Below are 13719 nucleotides of genomic sequence, written 5' to 3' on the forward strand. Positions count from 1 at the left end.
CTGGTTTAAGTTGTCCTTATTGTTCTTACTTCAAACATAAAAAGTATTCTGATCGAAAAATTATGCATTTTCGGCGCAGGGACATAAGTCCCCGGGACATAAGTCCCGAATTTCTTTTTCGGGACTTATGTCCCATTTTGATGGGTCATAAGTCCCGAATTCGATTTGGGGCTAATGTCCCACCCTACTGAGACATAAGTCCTTAATTTTTTAGCCAAAAATGGGACGTGAGTCCCGAATGAAACAAAAACAATTTGAAGAATTATTGAAGAATGTGCTCTTTTGAATTTACAAAAGTAATTTGGTAGTAGAAAAACTTTTGGAATCGCAAGTAATCAAATTATTAAAGATATATATATACATATATTTGTATTGTTTTGAGAACTTTACTAATATAACTGCATTTTATATTTTCTTTAATCATATTTAAGAAAATATAATACATACATACCTATAATTTAAAAAGGCATTGCATAAATCGGTGTTATTAAAATTCGCAATAATTTGTTTGCCTTATAATATTTTTCTCAAATTCCTTATAACACCGATTTATGCAATACCTTTACTGTACTACCGAAAAAAAAAATCGAGAGAATAAAACCAGTTCTACCGTTTCGTCAGCTGTGGTTTCTTTAAATTGTCTCTATACGTACATTTATGTAAAAATAAAAAAAACATATACGTGAGACATAAGTCCCGAAATATTTTTTCAGGAATTACGTCTCAGTAGGGTGGGACAAAAGTCCTGAATCGAATTCGGGACTTGTGACCCAGCAAAGTGGGACATAAGTCCCGAAAAAGAAATTCGGGACTTGTGTCCCGGGGACTTATGTCCCTGCGCCTGCATTTTCATTTCGGTTCATATGAAAAGAATTTTTACCGACATCAAAAAATTTACAATTTGGTGTGGGTCGTCCATACCATATACTCTAACCTCTCCAATCAACACTTGCAGTCTTACTTTAATTTTCTTAAAAAAAGGACATCCTCTAAACTGCACCAACAAACGTCTAAAGCCCATCGTCAAAAACCTGATAGGTCCTTATGAGCGTGGTTTGAGACCAGGAAAGTCCACTGTCGATCAAATATTCACATTACGGCAGATCCTGGAAAAAACCCAAGAACACTAAATCGAAACCCACCATCTTTTCATCGATTTCAAGACCGCATATGACAGCATCTACATTGACGAGTTGTATAGAGCCATGTCTAGTTTTGGCCTCCCTGCCAAACTCGTCTGTTTGTGCAGGATGACCATGGAGAATTCACGCTGCTCCATAAAGGTTGAACAACTTAACAGAACCTTTTGATGTCAAACAAGATTTTAGAGAAGGCGATGCGTTGTCATGTGATTTTTTTAACATCGTGTTTGAAAGAATAGTGCAGAGCTCTCACGTCAACACGTCAACACTAGAGGCTCTATCTTTCAAAAGTCTGTCGAACGCAGCGTGATGAGGCTCCAAAAATGGGTTTAACGGTTAATGAGGGCAAAACAAAGTACATGCTGTCTTCAAGAAAGGAAATACAACACCAACGTCTTGGTCAAAACGTCACCATCGATAGACGTAACTTTGAGGTAGTCAAGGACTTCGTCTACCTAGGCTCCGCTATAAACGAAGAAACCAACACCAGCGCTGAGATCAAACGCAGAATAATTCTTGCTAACCGCTGTTTAGCCCGTCCTGCTTTACGATGCAGAAGCATGGACTATGACAAAAGCGGATGAAAGCACCTTGGGTCGGTTTGAGAGAAAAGGTCTTCGTGTGGTCTACGATCCCGTATGCATCGAAGGGGAGTGGAGGAGAAGATGGAACGACGAGCTGTACGGACTGTACAGGTACGTAGACTTAGCCAGAAGGGTAAAAGTCCAACGACTAAGATTGCTGAGTCACGTAGAGCACATGGACACCAATGCTACACACCCACAGCAAACCGCAGTAGATGGAGAAGTTTGTTGGGGTGAGGCTCTAGTTCACACAGGACTGTAGCGCCACCTTAAGTAAGTAAGTAAGTTTATTTTGGAGTCCTGTACTGGGGGACCCTAAAAAACAGACATGAGGTAACTACGTCCCTGATTTACAATGTAACAATATAATTTCTAATTTCTTCGTAAAATAATACTTGCTTATTCACCTTGTATAATAAAAAAAAAACATAACTATGTATATTCACCTAGAATCACTCATAATATTATATAGCAAAGATAGTATAGGTACACTTGTACTTGAATGAACAGAAGGTATTCAGCAAAAAAAAAGGATATTGATTCGGCCCATATTGGATGAATTATAAATAATGCAAATACTATCACTATTTATAGAGCCTTGAAATGAAACTCTCAAGCTTTAGCTTAAATTTTATAAGTACGCACATGTAACTTTGCTTTGTATATTTTATTTGTATCGTTATAAATAGATACAATTGTTCCAATGTTTAATGTTAATACATGAACTTTTTGTTTCTATTAAAAAGGAGTCTAAAAAATAACTATAGTCGAGTTTAATCCTATTTATATTTAAAAAAAAAAAAAAAGATTTGATGTTAATTAATTCTCGCCAACCCTTCAATCGTATACCCGTTAAATGTTTTTCGGACGAGTAATAAGGCCAATAAATAAAACTCAAGGTTTTTAACTTTCAAATTTATAAATAGATATTGCTTAATTTAAGAACCACCTTACAAACAAAGTTAACTTTGAAAAAAACAGTCAAGCACACATCTATGTATGTTTTGCAAAAACCTTAAGGTACACACATCGATGAATTAATAAATAATAAGTAATCATAATTTATTCGCTCAATGGTAATCAAGGCCGTCAAAGTTAAACTCACCCCATCACACCAGTCAACATTCAAGGTAAATTCTGTATCAAACTTAACTACGTTGTGTGTGGATTTTGGTTGTAGGAGTTATTATAAAATGAGTGGAAGATGAGAAAGCAAATTTTAAAAATCTAAATCTAGGTACAAGATAATGTATAGCTCATTATCATGGATATAAAATAATCTATTTTGACATTTATGTTAATAAGACAACGATTTACACATAGTGTAGGTACATTATTTTGTTTTTAATTTTATTTTACTTTTTAAACAAAAACTGCATTCCCAAAAAATTAAATATATTTATACGTTTCCAGCTGACAACAAAGGCATAGTTAAAGGAACATTGCTTACCTTCATATTTTTTTTAAAAACAAAATACATAATACAAAAATTAAAGAAACAACATAAAATGATTTTTTTTGTTTTTTATTTCACAAATATTTTTGTTATATTTTAAATTCAAATTCAAATTCAATGACTTAATCGCAAAACCAATTAATAAGAATAACATGTGAAACATAACGAAAATGCAAGCTTAACAAAAGTAAGATTTTTGTTTTATTGACTTACCACGATTCACTAAAAGTCCCAAAAGCTCCAGGTCCACTGACTCTTCGTTGATAATTTTTTACATGCATTGCAAAATGGTACTTAGGTATTATTTTTGTTTTTTAAACAAAAATAAAATAATGTGTGTTTTTTTTTTTAATTTCTATATGTATTTATAGATTAGATTTTTAGATGTTTTGTTGTTTTTCATATAGGATTCATTTGTGATGTTGGTGGGCAAAATATATTGTTTTATATGAACTCTCTAATATCAAGCTATTTAGTTAACACGTCTAATGCGATTATTAATAAGCCTAATAGGATAGGTATATTAATTTATATACATAGAATGGGCTCTATTTGTCACCCATTTTAACAATTTTATAGATATATCTGTATTTATATGTAAGTATGCAATTTTTTTTTCTATGACTTATAGGCACAATAAGAGACTTCCTGAACCATGGAACTTGTATTTATTAACTATGTACATCAAAACTTTAGCCAGGGAAAATAATATGTTTTTTTCTTTTTTTTTGTTATAAACTTTTTTCACTAGGTATGGTAAATAAATTGGTAATATTTAAATATTATGCTCTGAAAGAAGAAGATTTTTCACCATTCCATGTATAGGTAGTTTTTGCTACGTTAGTTACATAAGTTCTTGATTTTTTTTGCTTATCGAGAATATATTTTTTCTATTAATTTTAATTATTATAGGTATGTAGGTGTTATTTTGTTTATAAATTTGTGCACTGTTTTATTTACAAAGCCGTTCAATATTTAATTTATTATATTTTCATTAATATTACACAGGTACGTTTCGTATAATATAACCCATAAATTGAGTGTTACGAACTGTAGTTGATTATGTAATTCCTTTCATTTTCTATTAACCGATATTTTCGTACGAATATTTTGTAGGTAGGTATATATATCTTATCTTCTTCACTTTTGTTTTCTAAGCACTTATATATGAAATGTTCATATTATTCATCGGCGTAATTTACATTTTACAAAGTAAATTTTAACATCACAACTTCGAACAAACGTTATCTGACTTAAGTTCTAATATGCAAGCACCTTTAATGGATATATATTGTATATATATATATAACTCAGTTTAAAACTCATAAAACATAACACATCTAAATATATAACTATATATTTTAATAAGAGGATCGCAGATTTTTCTTTTCTTTTATATTATATGTTTTATGATTTTTTGTTTTGATTATTTAATATGAAGTTATTGCGTCACAAAAAAATAAATATATCTGCGTATAACAAAAGACTTCGATCGGCTTTAAGTAATGAACTAAATATCCGGTGTACCCATTTCTTTATTTTAAACATGTTAATTGTAAACTTCTTGAGGAAAAAACCCAAAAAGTCTTTCCAATGTGAAATACACACATAGTTTAAACAGTTAAAGGTTCAATCCTAAAAATAAATCAATAAGTTAAGAGCATTCAACGAAGGATTCTTCCTTAAAAGAGAACTTTTGTGGAGCTTTTTTTATATTGGATATGGCTGAAACAAATTGAAATGAGTTTCAAGCAAATAGGGAAAGCTTTTGTATTGGCCCTTTACACATTCAACTGTCCCTAAGCACCTGACAAAAATAATATAGGGATATATTTTTGGGTCTGGAAATGAAGCGGAATATTTAATATAAAAAGCGTTAAAATGTTGTTTCTTCTGTCACTTATCGCACTTCGCACTGAAGTTCAATAGCAATTCAGGACGAAATATAGTCCTACTTCAGTTAGAAAACCTCATGAATTTTGTCCCTAATCATGATTTCTCCACTTTCAAGTCCTCAGAAAAGGAGGATACACAATTTTCAAATCACGTCAGATATAGTGGATCCAAAATGCAAAGATCTTTATGATTGCAGATCAAGAAACAGCCTTAATGCAAACATGAAAACATTTTCATCATCGTAGAATCATTTTTTTACACAATTTCCCGCTCTCTTTTCTTTATAATTGTAGATGCAGATAGATAAAAATCGACCAATGGAACAGCCAAATAGGACTTAAAAACTTACATTTAAATTGTGAACTGACCCTTTCACTAATCATCGAAATTTAATTGTCAATTTATTCAGTCAACTCAGCATTTTATCATGGTACAGTACTAGAACGAGCAACGTCTGCAATTATAAAAAATGTCTAAAGAAATTCGGAGTCCGTAAACGCAGCTTTAAAAGCGTTTATGCAGTGTGTTCGTCGAAGTTTCGAAAATATAAATGACGTATTTTGCGTAAATGGCAAAAACACTCTAGTAAAGATATAAATCCTTCGTACGTATCACCCTCCAAAACCCATTGGTTTACATTTTTGTAAAGGGTGATTTTTTTGAGGTTAGGATTTTCATGCATTAGTATTTGACAGATCACGCGGGATTTCAGACATGGTGTCAAAGAGAAAGATGCTCAGTATGCTTTGACATTTCATCATGAATAGACTTACTAACGAGCAACGCTTGCAAATCATTGAATTTTATTACCAAAATCAGTGTTCGGTTCGAAATGTGTTTCGCGCTTTACGTCCGATTTATGGTCTACATAATCGACCAAGTGAGCAAACAATTAATGCGATTGTGAACAAGTTTCGCACTCAGTTTACTTTATTGGACATTAAACCAACCACACGAATGAGTACAGTGCGTACAGAAGAGAATATTGCGTCTGTTTCTGAGAGTGTTGCTGAAGACCGTGAAATGTCGATTCGTCGCCGTTCGCAGCAATTGGGTTTGTGTTATTCGACCACATGGAAGATTTTACGCAAAGATCTTGGTGTAAAACCGTATAAAATACAGCTCGTGCAAGAACTGAAGCCGAACGATCTGTCACAACGTCGAATTTTCAGTGAATGGGCCCTAGAAAAGTTGGCAGAAAATGCGCTTTTTTATCGACAAATTTTGTTCAGCGATGAGGCTCATTTCTGGTTGAATGGCTACGTAAATAAGCAAAATTGCCACATTTCGAGTGAAGAGCAACCAGAAGCCGTTCAAGAACTGCCCATGCATCCCCAAAAATGCACTGTTTGGTGTGGTTTGTACGCTGGTGGAATCATTGGACCGTATTTTTTCAAGGATGCTGTTGGACGCAACGTTACGGTGAATGGCGATCGCTATCGTTCAATGCTAACAAACTTTTTGTTGCCAAAAATGGAAGAACTGAACTTGGTTGACATGTGGTTTCAACAAGATGGCGCTACATGCCACACAGCTCGCTATTCTATGGCCATTTTGAGGGAAAACTTCGGAGAACAATTCATCTCAAGGAATGGACCGGTAAGTTGGCCACCAAGATCATGCGATTTGACGCCTTTAGACTATTTTTTGTGGGGCTACGTCAAGTCTAAAGTCTACACAAATAAGCCAGCAACTATTCCAGCTTTGGAAGATGACATTTCCGAAGAAATTCGGGCTATTCCGGCCGAAATGCTCGAAAAAGTTACCCAAAATTGGACTTTCCGAATGGACCACCTAAACGCAGCCGCGGTCAACATTTAAATGAAATTATCTTCAAAAAGTAAATGTCATGGACCAATCTAACGTTTCAAATAAAGAATCGATGAGATTTTGCAAATTTTATGCGTTTTTTTTTTTTAAAAAGTTCTCAAGCTCTTAAAAAATCACCGTTTAGATATAGATAAACTTTTAAACAAGACAAATCGACAGACTGGATGGGAAGTTATCAGTGTGGGTCGCATCCCAGCCTCTTTTTTTTTGTTCTCGTTTTGTAGATGATCAATTTGCTAGCTCTTACCTCCAGTCTAGTGCCTAGCATTCTGAAGTTGAAGAACCTCGTCCTGTTGTGAACAGCTGAAAGTTGTTTTTATTTTTTGACAGCTATCATAATACAGCTATCCAACTCGTTCAACAAGGTACCTAAAAATCCACCTATCGAAGATACCCTATCCAACACGAGATTGAACGCAGCCATTATTGAGTCAGCTTGATTTGTATTGGTGTAAACCATTTACCAAAAACACTCTATACTTGTATCAATTTTTACCAAATTTGCGTACTATTTTTTTTAGATTTTATTTTTTATGGAAAAAACGGATTGTTAGATTTTTATATAAAAATTACTGAATATCGAAAACAATATTTTCTGTGAAATAAAATAAGTTTGAAGCCAATATTTTTAATTTTTGAAAAGCTATTTGAGTCGAAAGTAAATTTTTACCAAGTTTTAGTATTGTTTTTTTTAGAGTTTTATTTTTTGTAAAAAAAACTGTCAATTCGATTTTTTTTTAATTTTACTGAATGTTGACAACAATATTTTTTGAAAAATAAAAGTAAATTAAAGCCAATATCTCAAAGTTTTGAAAAGATATTTTAGTCGAAAATTAATTTTTACCAACTTTTATTAATTTTTGTTTAAGGTTTTTATTTTTTGTAAAAAAACTGTCAATTCGATTTTTCTCAACATTTTTCAGAATGTTGAAAACAATATTACTTATAAGAAAAAATAAGTTTGAAGCCTTAATTTCAAGTTTTTGAAAATATATTTGAATCGATATTCAATTTTTACCAACTTTGAGTAATGTTTTTATCAGATTTTTATTTTTCATAAAAAAAACTGTAAATTCGTTTTTTCTCAAAATTGTATCAGATGGTTGCACTAAATTGTTTTGGAGATGAAATCATAATTTAGTCGTAAAATTTTGGAGGTGAAACATTTTTTTCCGTTTTTTTATTTATAAAAAAAAACCGTTAAATGGATTTTTTTTCAAAAAATATACTTCTTTGATATCACGTTACAATATATTATATAAAATTTAATTCAAGTCTCTAGCGTTTTTGGTTCGTAAGATATTAAAAGTTAACCAAAATGTTCACCTTTTTTCAAACTGCTATGGTTAAAAAACCACCCACGCATTTTCTTGAGAGCCCTTTCTGCATCTTTCTGCCTTATTGTATAACAAAATTTATTTGAAATCCATATCTCTTTTGGTTCCTGAGCTATGGACGACGAAAAAAACGTCGCGAACGTACGAACGTACGTACACACGCACGCACAGACATCTTTCTACAAATCTTTTATTTCGACTCTAGGGACCTTGAAACGTCGAGAAATGTCAAAATTTTCAATTTGACAAATCGGATTCTTATGTTGCTTGAACCTGCCCATTATTAACTGTCATTTTGGTAGTTAGGAAGATTTTTCTTGACTAACTTTCCAGTCAACTTTCCATTAAAGTTGCCTTAATTAGAAGATAATTTGTTGGTAGCTGGCCAATCAAATACTAGAAACTTGCCTAACTTTTAAGTCCCATATGTCGTCTGAACCTGCCCAATTTTGTTTGGCTTTGAAGGTACAGGTAAGTGAAGTAAAGCTTCAAATTTGACGTCTGAAAAACTAACTACCTACCTTGGTTATTGATCGAATATAGCGTTCAAGGAATACAGTTGACTGCAAACATTTTCAGTGATGAAACTTATTTTTGACTCAAAATGTTCGTCAATAAGGAAAATATGAAATATAGGTCGTGTGAAAATCCACTTTTCCATGAATAAGCACTTTATTCACAAAAAATAACAATTTGGTGTGGTTTGCAATTTTGAATATTTTGTTCGTCTGCGAAAACGATCGCCACGTTACTAAGAATGGCCAGCGTTATCTGATTACTGCCATGAATAACGATTATAACGAACTTAGGCAACATGTAGTTTTAAAAGGAAAGTGCCGCAAGTCACAGGACTGTTTTCTTTGGTACTAAATTAATCATTTTTGTACAAGCAATTTGTGACCGAGTCATCGATAAAGGATCCAACGAATCGGCCACTGCAAACGGGCCTGCTGCGGTGGCCATATGAACGCAGTCGAGTTATATTCATAAATGTTTTATTGATGTACTTAAAGTCGATAATAAATTAGGTTCAACTATGAACTATAACTATGAGGCTAAAAGCTCTGAAATCATCTTGGACTAAATGCTACAACAGGTTTTATTTCAAAAATGTATCCATCCATTCACGGGACCACTACACAGGGCGACAAAACAATGCTTTTTAAAGGGATTAATGGCTGAAACACAAATACGCTTCAGCTTCGGCTTCGTTTGCGTTACGTTGAGCCTGCTTCGAAGTTGCTTTGAATGACACATCCAATATGACATTTATAAAATGGCACTTCTGTCATTAGCAGATGTTATTTTTTTTTTCAATACAAAAAATCGAAAAAGTTATCTCAGGAGTAGCTTACACAGTCTAGAATAACCAATGGGAATGACTGTCAGACAAAGCAAATGTTCAGCAAATTTGAACTAGAGATTCCGTTTGGAGTCATATTACGTTCTTTTTCTTAAGATTGTCAAATGAAACGTGATTTCAAAGCTTCAATGTGACAGCATGCATTGAATTCATTGGCTGAAACAAACGTCAGGTGAAGCCGAAGCGTGTTTGTGTTTCAGCCATAAGGTGTCCTGAATTCGAACCTCCCCTATGGGCTGGTGGCATCATTGGAAGGTACTACTTCAAAGATGATGCCAATCGTAACGTAAGTGTGAATAGTGAGCGCTACCGTGAAATGATATCCAATTTTATTTTGCCAAAATGCAAGATCTTGACTTGCATGACATGTGGTTTCAACAAGCCAGCACTCGCAACAATGGACTTATTGAGGAGTGAGTTCTGCAAACATTCGGGATCGGTCAATTGGCCACCTAGATCGTGCAATTTAACGCCTTTAGACAATTTTTTGTGGGGTTATGTTATATATACAGACAGGGTTATGTTGTATATACAGATAAGCCCGTTTCAATTTACGCATTGAAAGACAACATTGAAGCATTTATTGGTTAGATACTGGCCGAAATGTTGGAAAGAGTATGCCAAAATTGACTAATTGGATGGACCATTTGAGGAGCAGTCAAGGTCAACATTTGCATGAAATAACCTTCAAACATTAAATTATATGGACCGTGCTATCGATTCATTTAAATATTTAATGCATTTTTCTGAATTGTATGTGTTTTTTTTTAAAAACTTTTTTAAAGCTTTTGAAAAATCACCCTATACACATCTTGAATTAAGAAAGCGTCTTTGTACCTGTGTTTTTTTTTTAATTTTAAAAGGTAATTTAAAAAAAAATTACTAGATAGAGTAATTTTGAGGTTGGATTTGAATGAAGACTATCAAAACCAATTGAGAAAGTGCTATTTAACTGTCATTGACTAAACCTTTTCGACCAGAGTTCCGCTTTGATGTAGATGGCACAAAGTTCATTATTAAAGCTCCTCCAACATCTTCCATTTTTACATACGGGGCTAAAAACTTTCCGTAAAGTTACAAGCGTAACAAAAGTGTTACACTTCTTCTATTTTTAGGTACTTATTGAACCATTTTTCTTACTTCATCAAATTCCTGTTCGAATTTTTTAGTTTACTGAATAAAGAATTAGAATATTTTTGTTTCAAAGGAATATTTTTCGTCTTTTCAAATAAGTTTTCAGATTTGTTTGAATGTTTACCTTTTTTTCTTTTTTTTTTTAAACTTCCATAAAGGCTCGAATCTATATGTGGTGCGTACAGGAGAATGGGCTTGTAAAAGGTAGAGAAAACGCTTAAAACTTATGGTTATTGCATACTTCAAAATAAACTATTAACAAAAATGTCTATGTAATAATAGCCACTATTCTTTCTTGTTCATGCCCGTTCTTTACCCAAGAGTGCCTAATCTCTTTTAAAAGCAAAGTTTAATATAATTTCCAAGATAACTAATTTTGTACAAAAGCTTTATCTTCATATTGAAGAAATATGTGATAAAATTGTATAAATGAACCAATTGCAATTTCCATTTGGAAGTTCGTCCTGATAAAACTAGAAAGTTAACCACTTACTTAAATATAAGTATTGTCATGTCCGGAATGCGGTTAAGAGCAAACAGATAGCAAATTTGTTTTGGAAAACACAAACCTTTAACACACTTTCAGGACACCTTGCGGAAGTTGTATTCAAGAATTTGTCTTGCTAATTTTTCGTTAAGTAAGCAGAGCACCCTGTACCTCGCAAACGGAAGTTTTAATGAACGATTTAAGCTTTAATTTTGCGATGATTAGCATCCAATCAAATTAATAAGTTAAAATTTGAAATTAGGAGGAAAGTTATCAGATTTTAAATTTCAACTTTAGTAGGTAAATTTGTTGAGGCAATTAAGTATGTTTGTCTTCTTAATAATCAATGCATAATTATAAGGGGTTAACTGGGCGTATAAAATAAATAAATAAATTGGATGGCGCAACAGTGTGTTGAGAAATGGGGCTTAGTGACTTACAACTCTTAACCATTCCTGTGTGCGAGTATTGTTGTAAGGGATGGAAGGGACCTACATTTTAATGGCGAATCAGAACGCCTAATTTAAGAAAGCACTTTTCGTGACAAATATCCACAAGGGGACATGGAAATCTCCTGATCAATCAACCGTCAACCAGATTGACCACATTGCGATCGACGCACGACACTTCTCCAGTATCCAGGATATCCGAACATTCCGAGAGGCCAACATTGACTCGGACCACTACCTTGTTGTAGCCAAGGTACGGCTACGGATATCCCGATCCAAACCAAAACAAGGAAGTACTGTGAGAAGAGTCGACGTTAGACGGCTACAATCGCAAGAGACTGCCATGTCCTTTTCCGATCGAGTCTCTAATAACCTCTTAAGGAGTCCTATGCTTCCTGCATTAAGCATTGAAAACCAGTGGCAACATTGCCTTGCAGCCATCAGAGATGCCGCCTCTGAAGTGCTAGGTTTCACACGGCCACCACAGCGAAACCCCTGGTTTGACGACGAATGCCGGCAAGCGCACGCAGCGAAACAAAAGGCATACAAAACGGCGCTGCACAAAAGGACTAGAGCTGCTCGCGAGCACTACGAGCAGAAGACGAAAAAAGAACACCAACTTCTAAGACGGAAAAAAAGAGAGCATGAGAATCGCGCGATCGCGGAGATAGAGAGATGTCACAACAGGAATAAGGTTCGTAAATTTTACCAAAAGGTAAAAAAAACCTCCCAAGGGAACCAGCCACGAAGCCTGTAAAGACGATCAAGGGAACATCGTAGTAGAACCACAGTCGATGCTGAGAATATGGAAAGATCACTTCTCCAAATTATATAACGGCGATGACGAACCGAATTCCGCTGTAAGGGAGATAGAACCACTCAACCTCGGCGACGCAGATCAACAATTCCGCCCACCCGACCTTGACGAAGTGAAGATAGCTATATCTAAACTTAAGTCAAACAAAGCTGCTGGAGCTGACGGCATCACCGCCGAACTATTCAAAGCAGCAGGCGATGACTTGGTAGGGAGCATGCACCAACTCATCTGCAAAATTTGGTCGGAAGAAAGCATGCCCGATGAGTGGAATCTCAGCATAGTGTGCCCGATACATAAGAAAGGAGACCCTCTAAACTGCGCCAACTACAGAGGCATCAGTCTCCTTAACATTGCGTATAAGATCCTCTCTGCCGTATTATGTGAACGTCTGAAGCCATTCGTCAACAACCTGATTGGTCCTTATCAGTATGGCTTCAGACCAGGAAAGTCCACTATCGACCAAATATTCACACTACGGCAGATCTTGGAAAAAACCCAGGAGCTTCAAATCGATACCCACCATCTCTTTATCGATTTCAAAGCCGCGTATGACAGCATCTATAGGGAAGAGCTCTACCGAGCAATGTCTAGTTTTGGCATCCCTGTCAAACTTATCCGTTTGTGCAGAATGACGATGGAGAATGCACGCTGCTCTATCAAGGTCGGAAAAGATCTTACCGATGCATTTGATGTCAAAAAAGGTTTTAGACAAGGCGATGCACTGTCATGCGACTTCTTCAACATCGTTCTGGAAAGAATTGTGCAAAACTCAACCGTCAACACTAGAGGCACAATCTTCCAAAGATCCATCCAATTACTCGGATACGCAGATGATATTGACATAATTGGAAGATCAAAGCGTGATGTCAGTGGAGCGTTTTTGAGCATTGCGACGGAAGCGAAGAAGATGGGTTTAGTGGTCAATGAGGGCAAGACCAAGTATATGCTGTCATCGAAAAAAGGACACTGAACAACGACGTCTTGGACAAAAAAGAATAATTCTTGCAAATCGCTGCTTCTTTGGACTTAGAAGGCAATTGAGAAGTAAAGTCCTCTCTCGAGCATCTAAAATCACCATCTATAAGACACTCATTATCCCGGTTCTCATTTATGGCGCTGAGGCCTGGACCCTGTCAAAGAAAGATAAGAGCGTCTTAGGCTGCTTCGAGAGAAAAATTCTTCGTGTGATTTTTGGTCCCGTACGCATAGATGGAGAATGAAGAG

The 13719-nt window shown here is 34.9% G+C and overlaps 1 protein-coding gene across 11 annotated transcripts in view; it reads right to left on the reverse strand.

Moving 5' to 3' along the window:
• The window catches only part of LOC129952807 (potassium voltage-gated channel subfamily H member 7), a 76977-nt gene extending 72187 nt beyond the window's left edge, over nt 1–4790 (reverse strand). For 5 of the 11 annotated variants that reach the window (XR_008782391.1, XM_056065655.1, XM_056065652.1 and 2 more), the window contains exon 1: nt 3396–4789. Coding sequence is in view for 10 of the 11 variants with exons in the window: in XM_056065655.1 (XP_055921630.1) it covers nt 3396–3463 (68 nt within the window). In the remaining variant the exon portion in view is untranslated. Of the gene's footprint in view, nt 1–3395 lie in introns of all 11 variants that reach the window. The other 6 variants (XM_056065653.1, XM_056065649.1, XM_056065648.1 and 3 more) reach the window with 2 other exon arrangements.
• Between the last annotated feature and the right edge of the window lie 8929 nt (nt 4791–13719).

The sequence above is a fragment of the Eupeodes corollae genome, chromosome 3 (genome assembly GCF_945859685.1).
Source record: "Eupeodes corollae chromosome 3, idEupCoro1.1, whole genome shotgun sequence".
Classification (NCBI taxonomy): domain Eukaryota; kingdom Metazoa; phylum Arthropoda; class Insecta; order Diptera; family Syrphidae; genus Eupeodes; species Eupeodes corollae.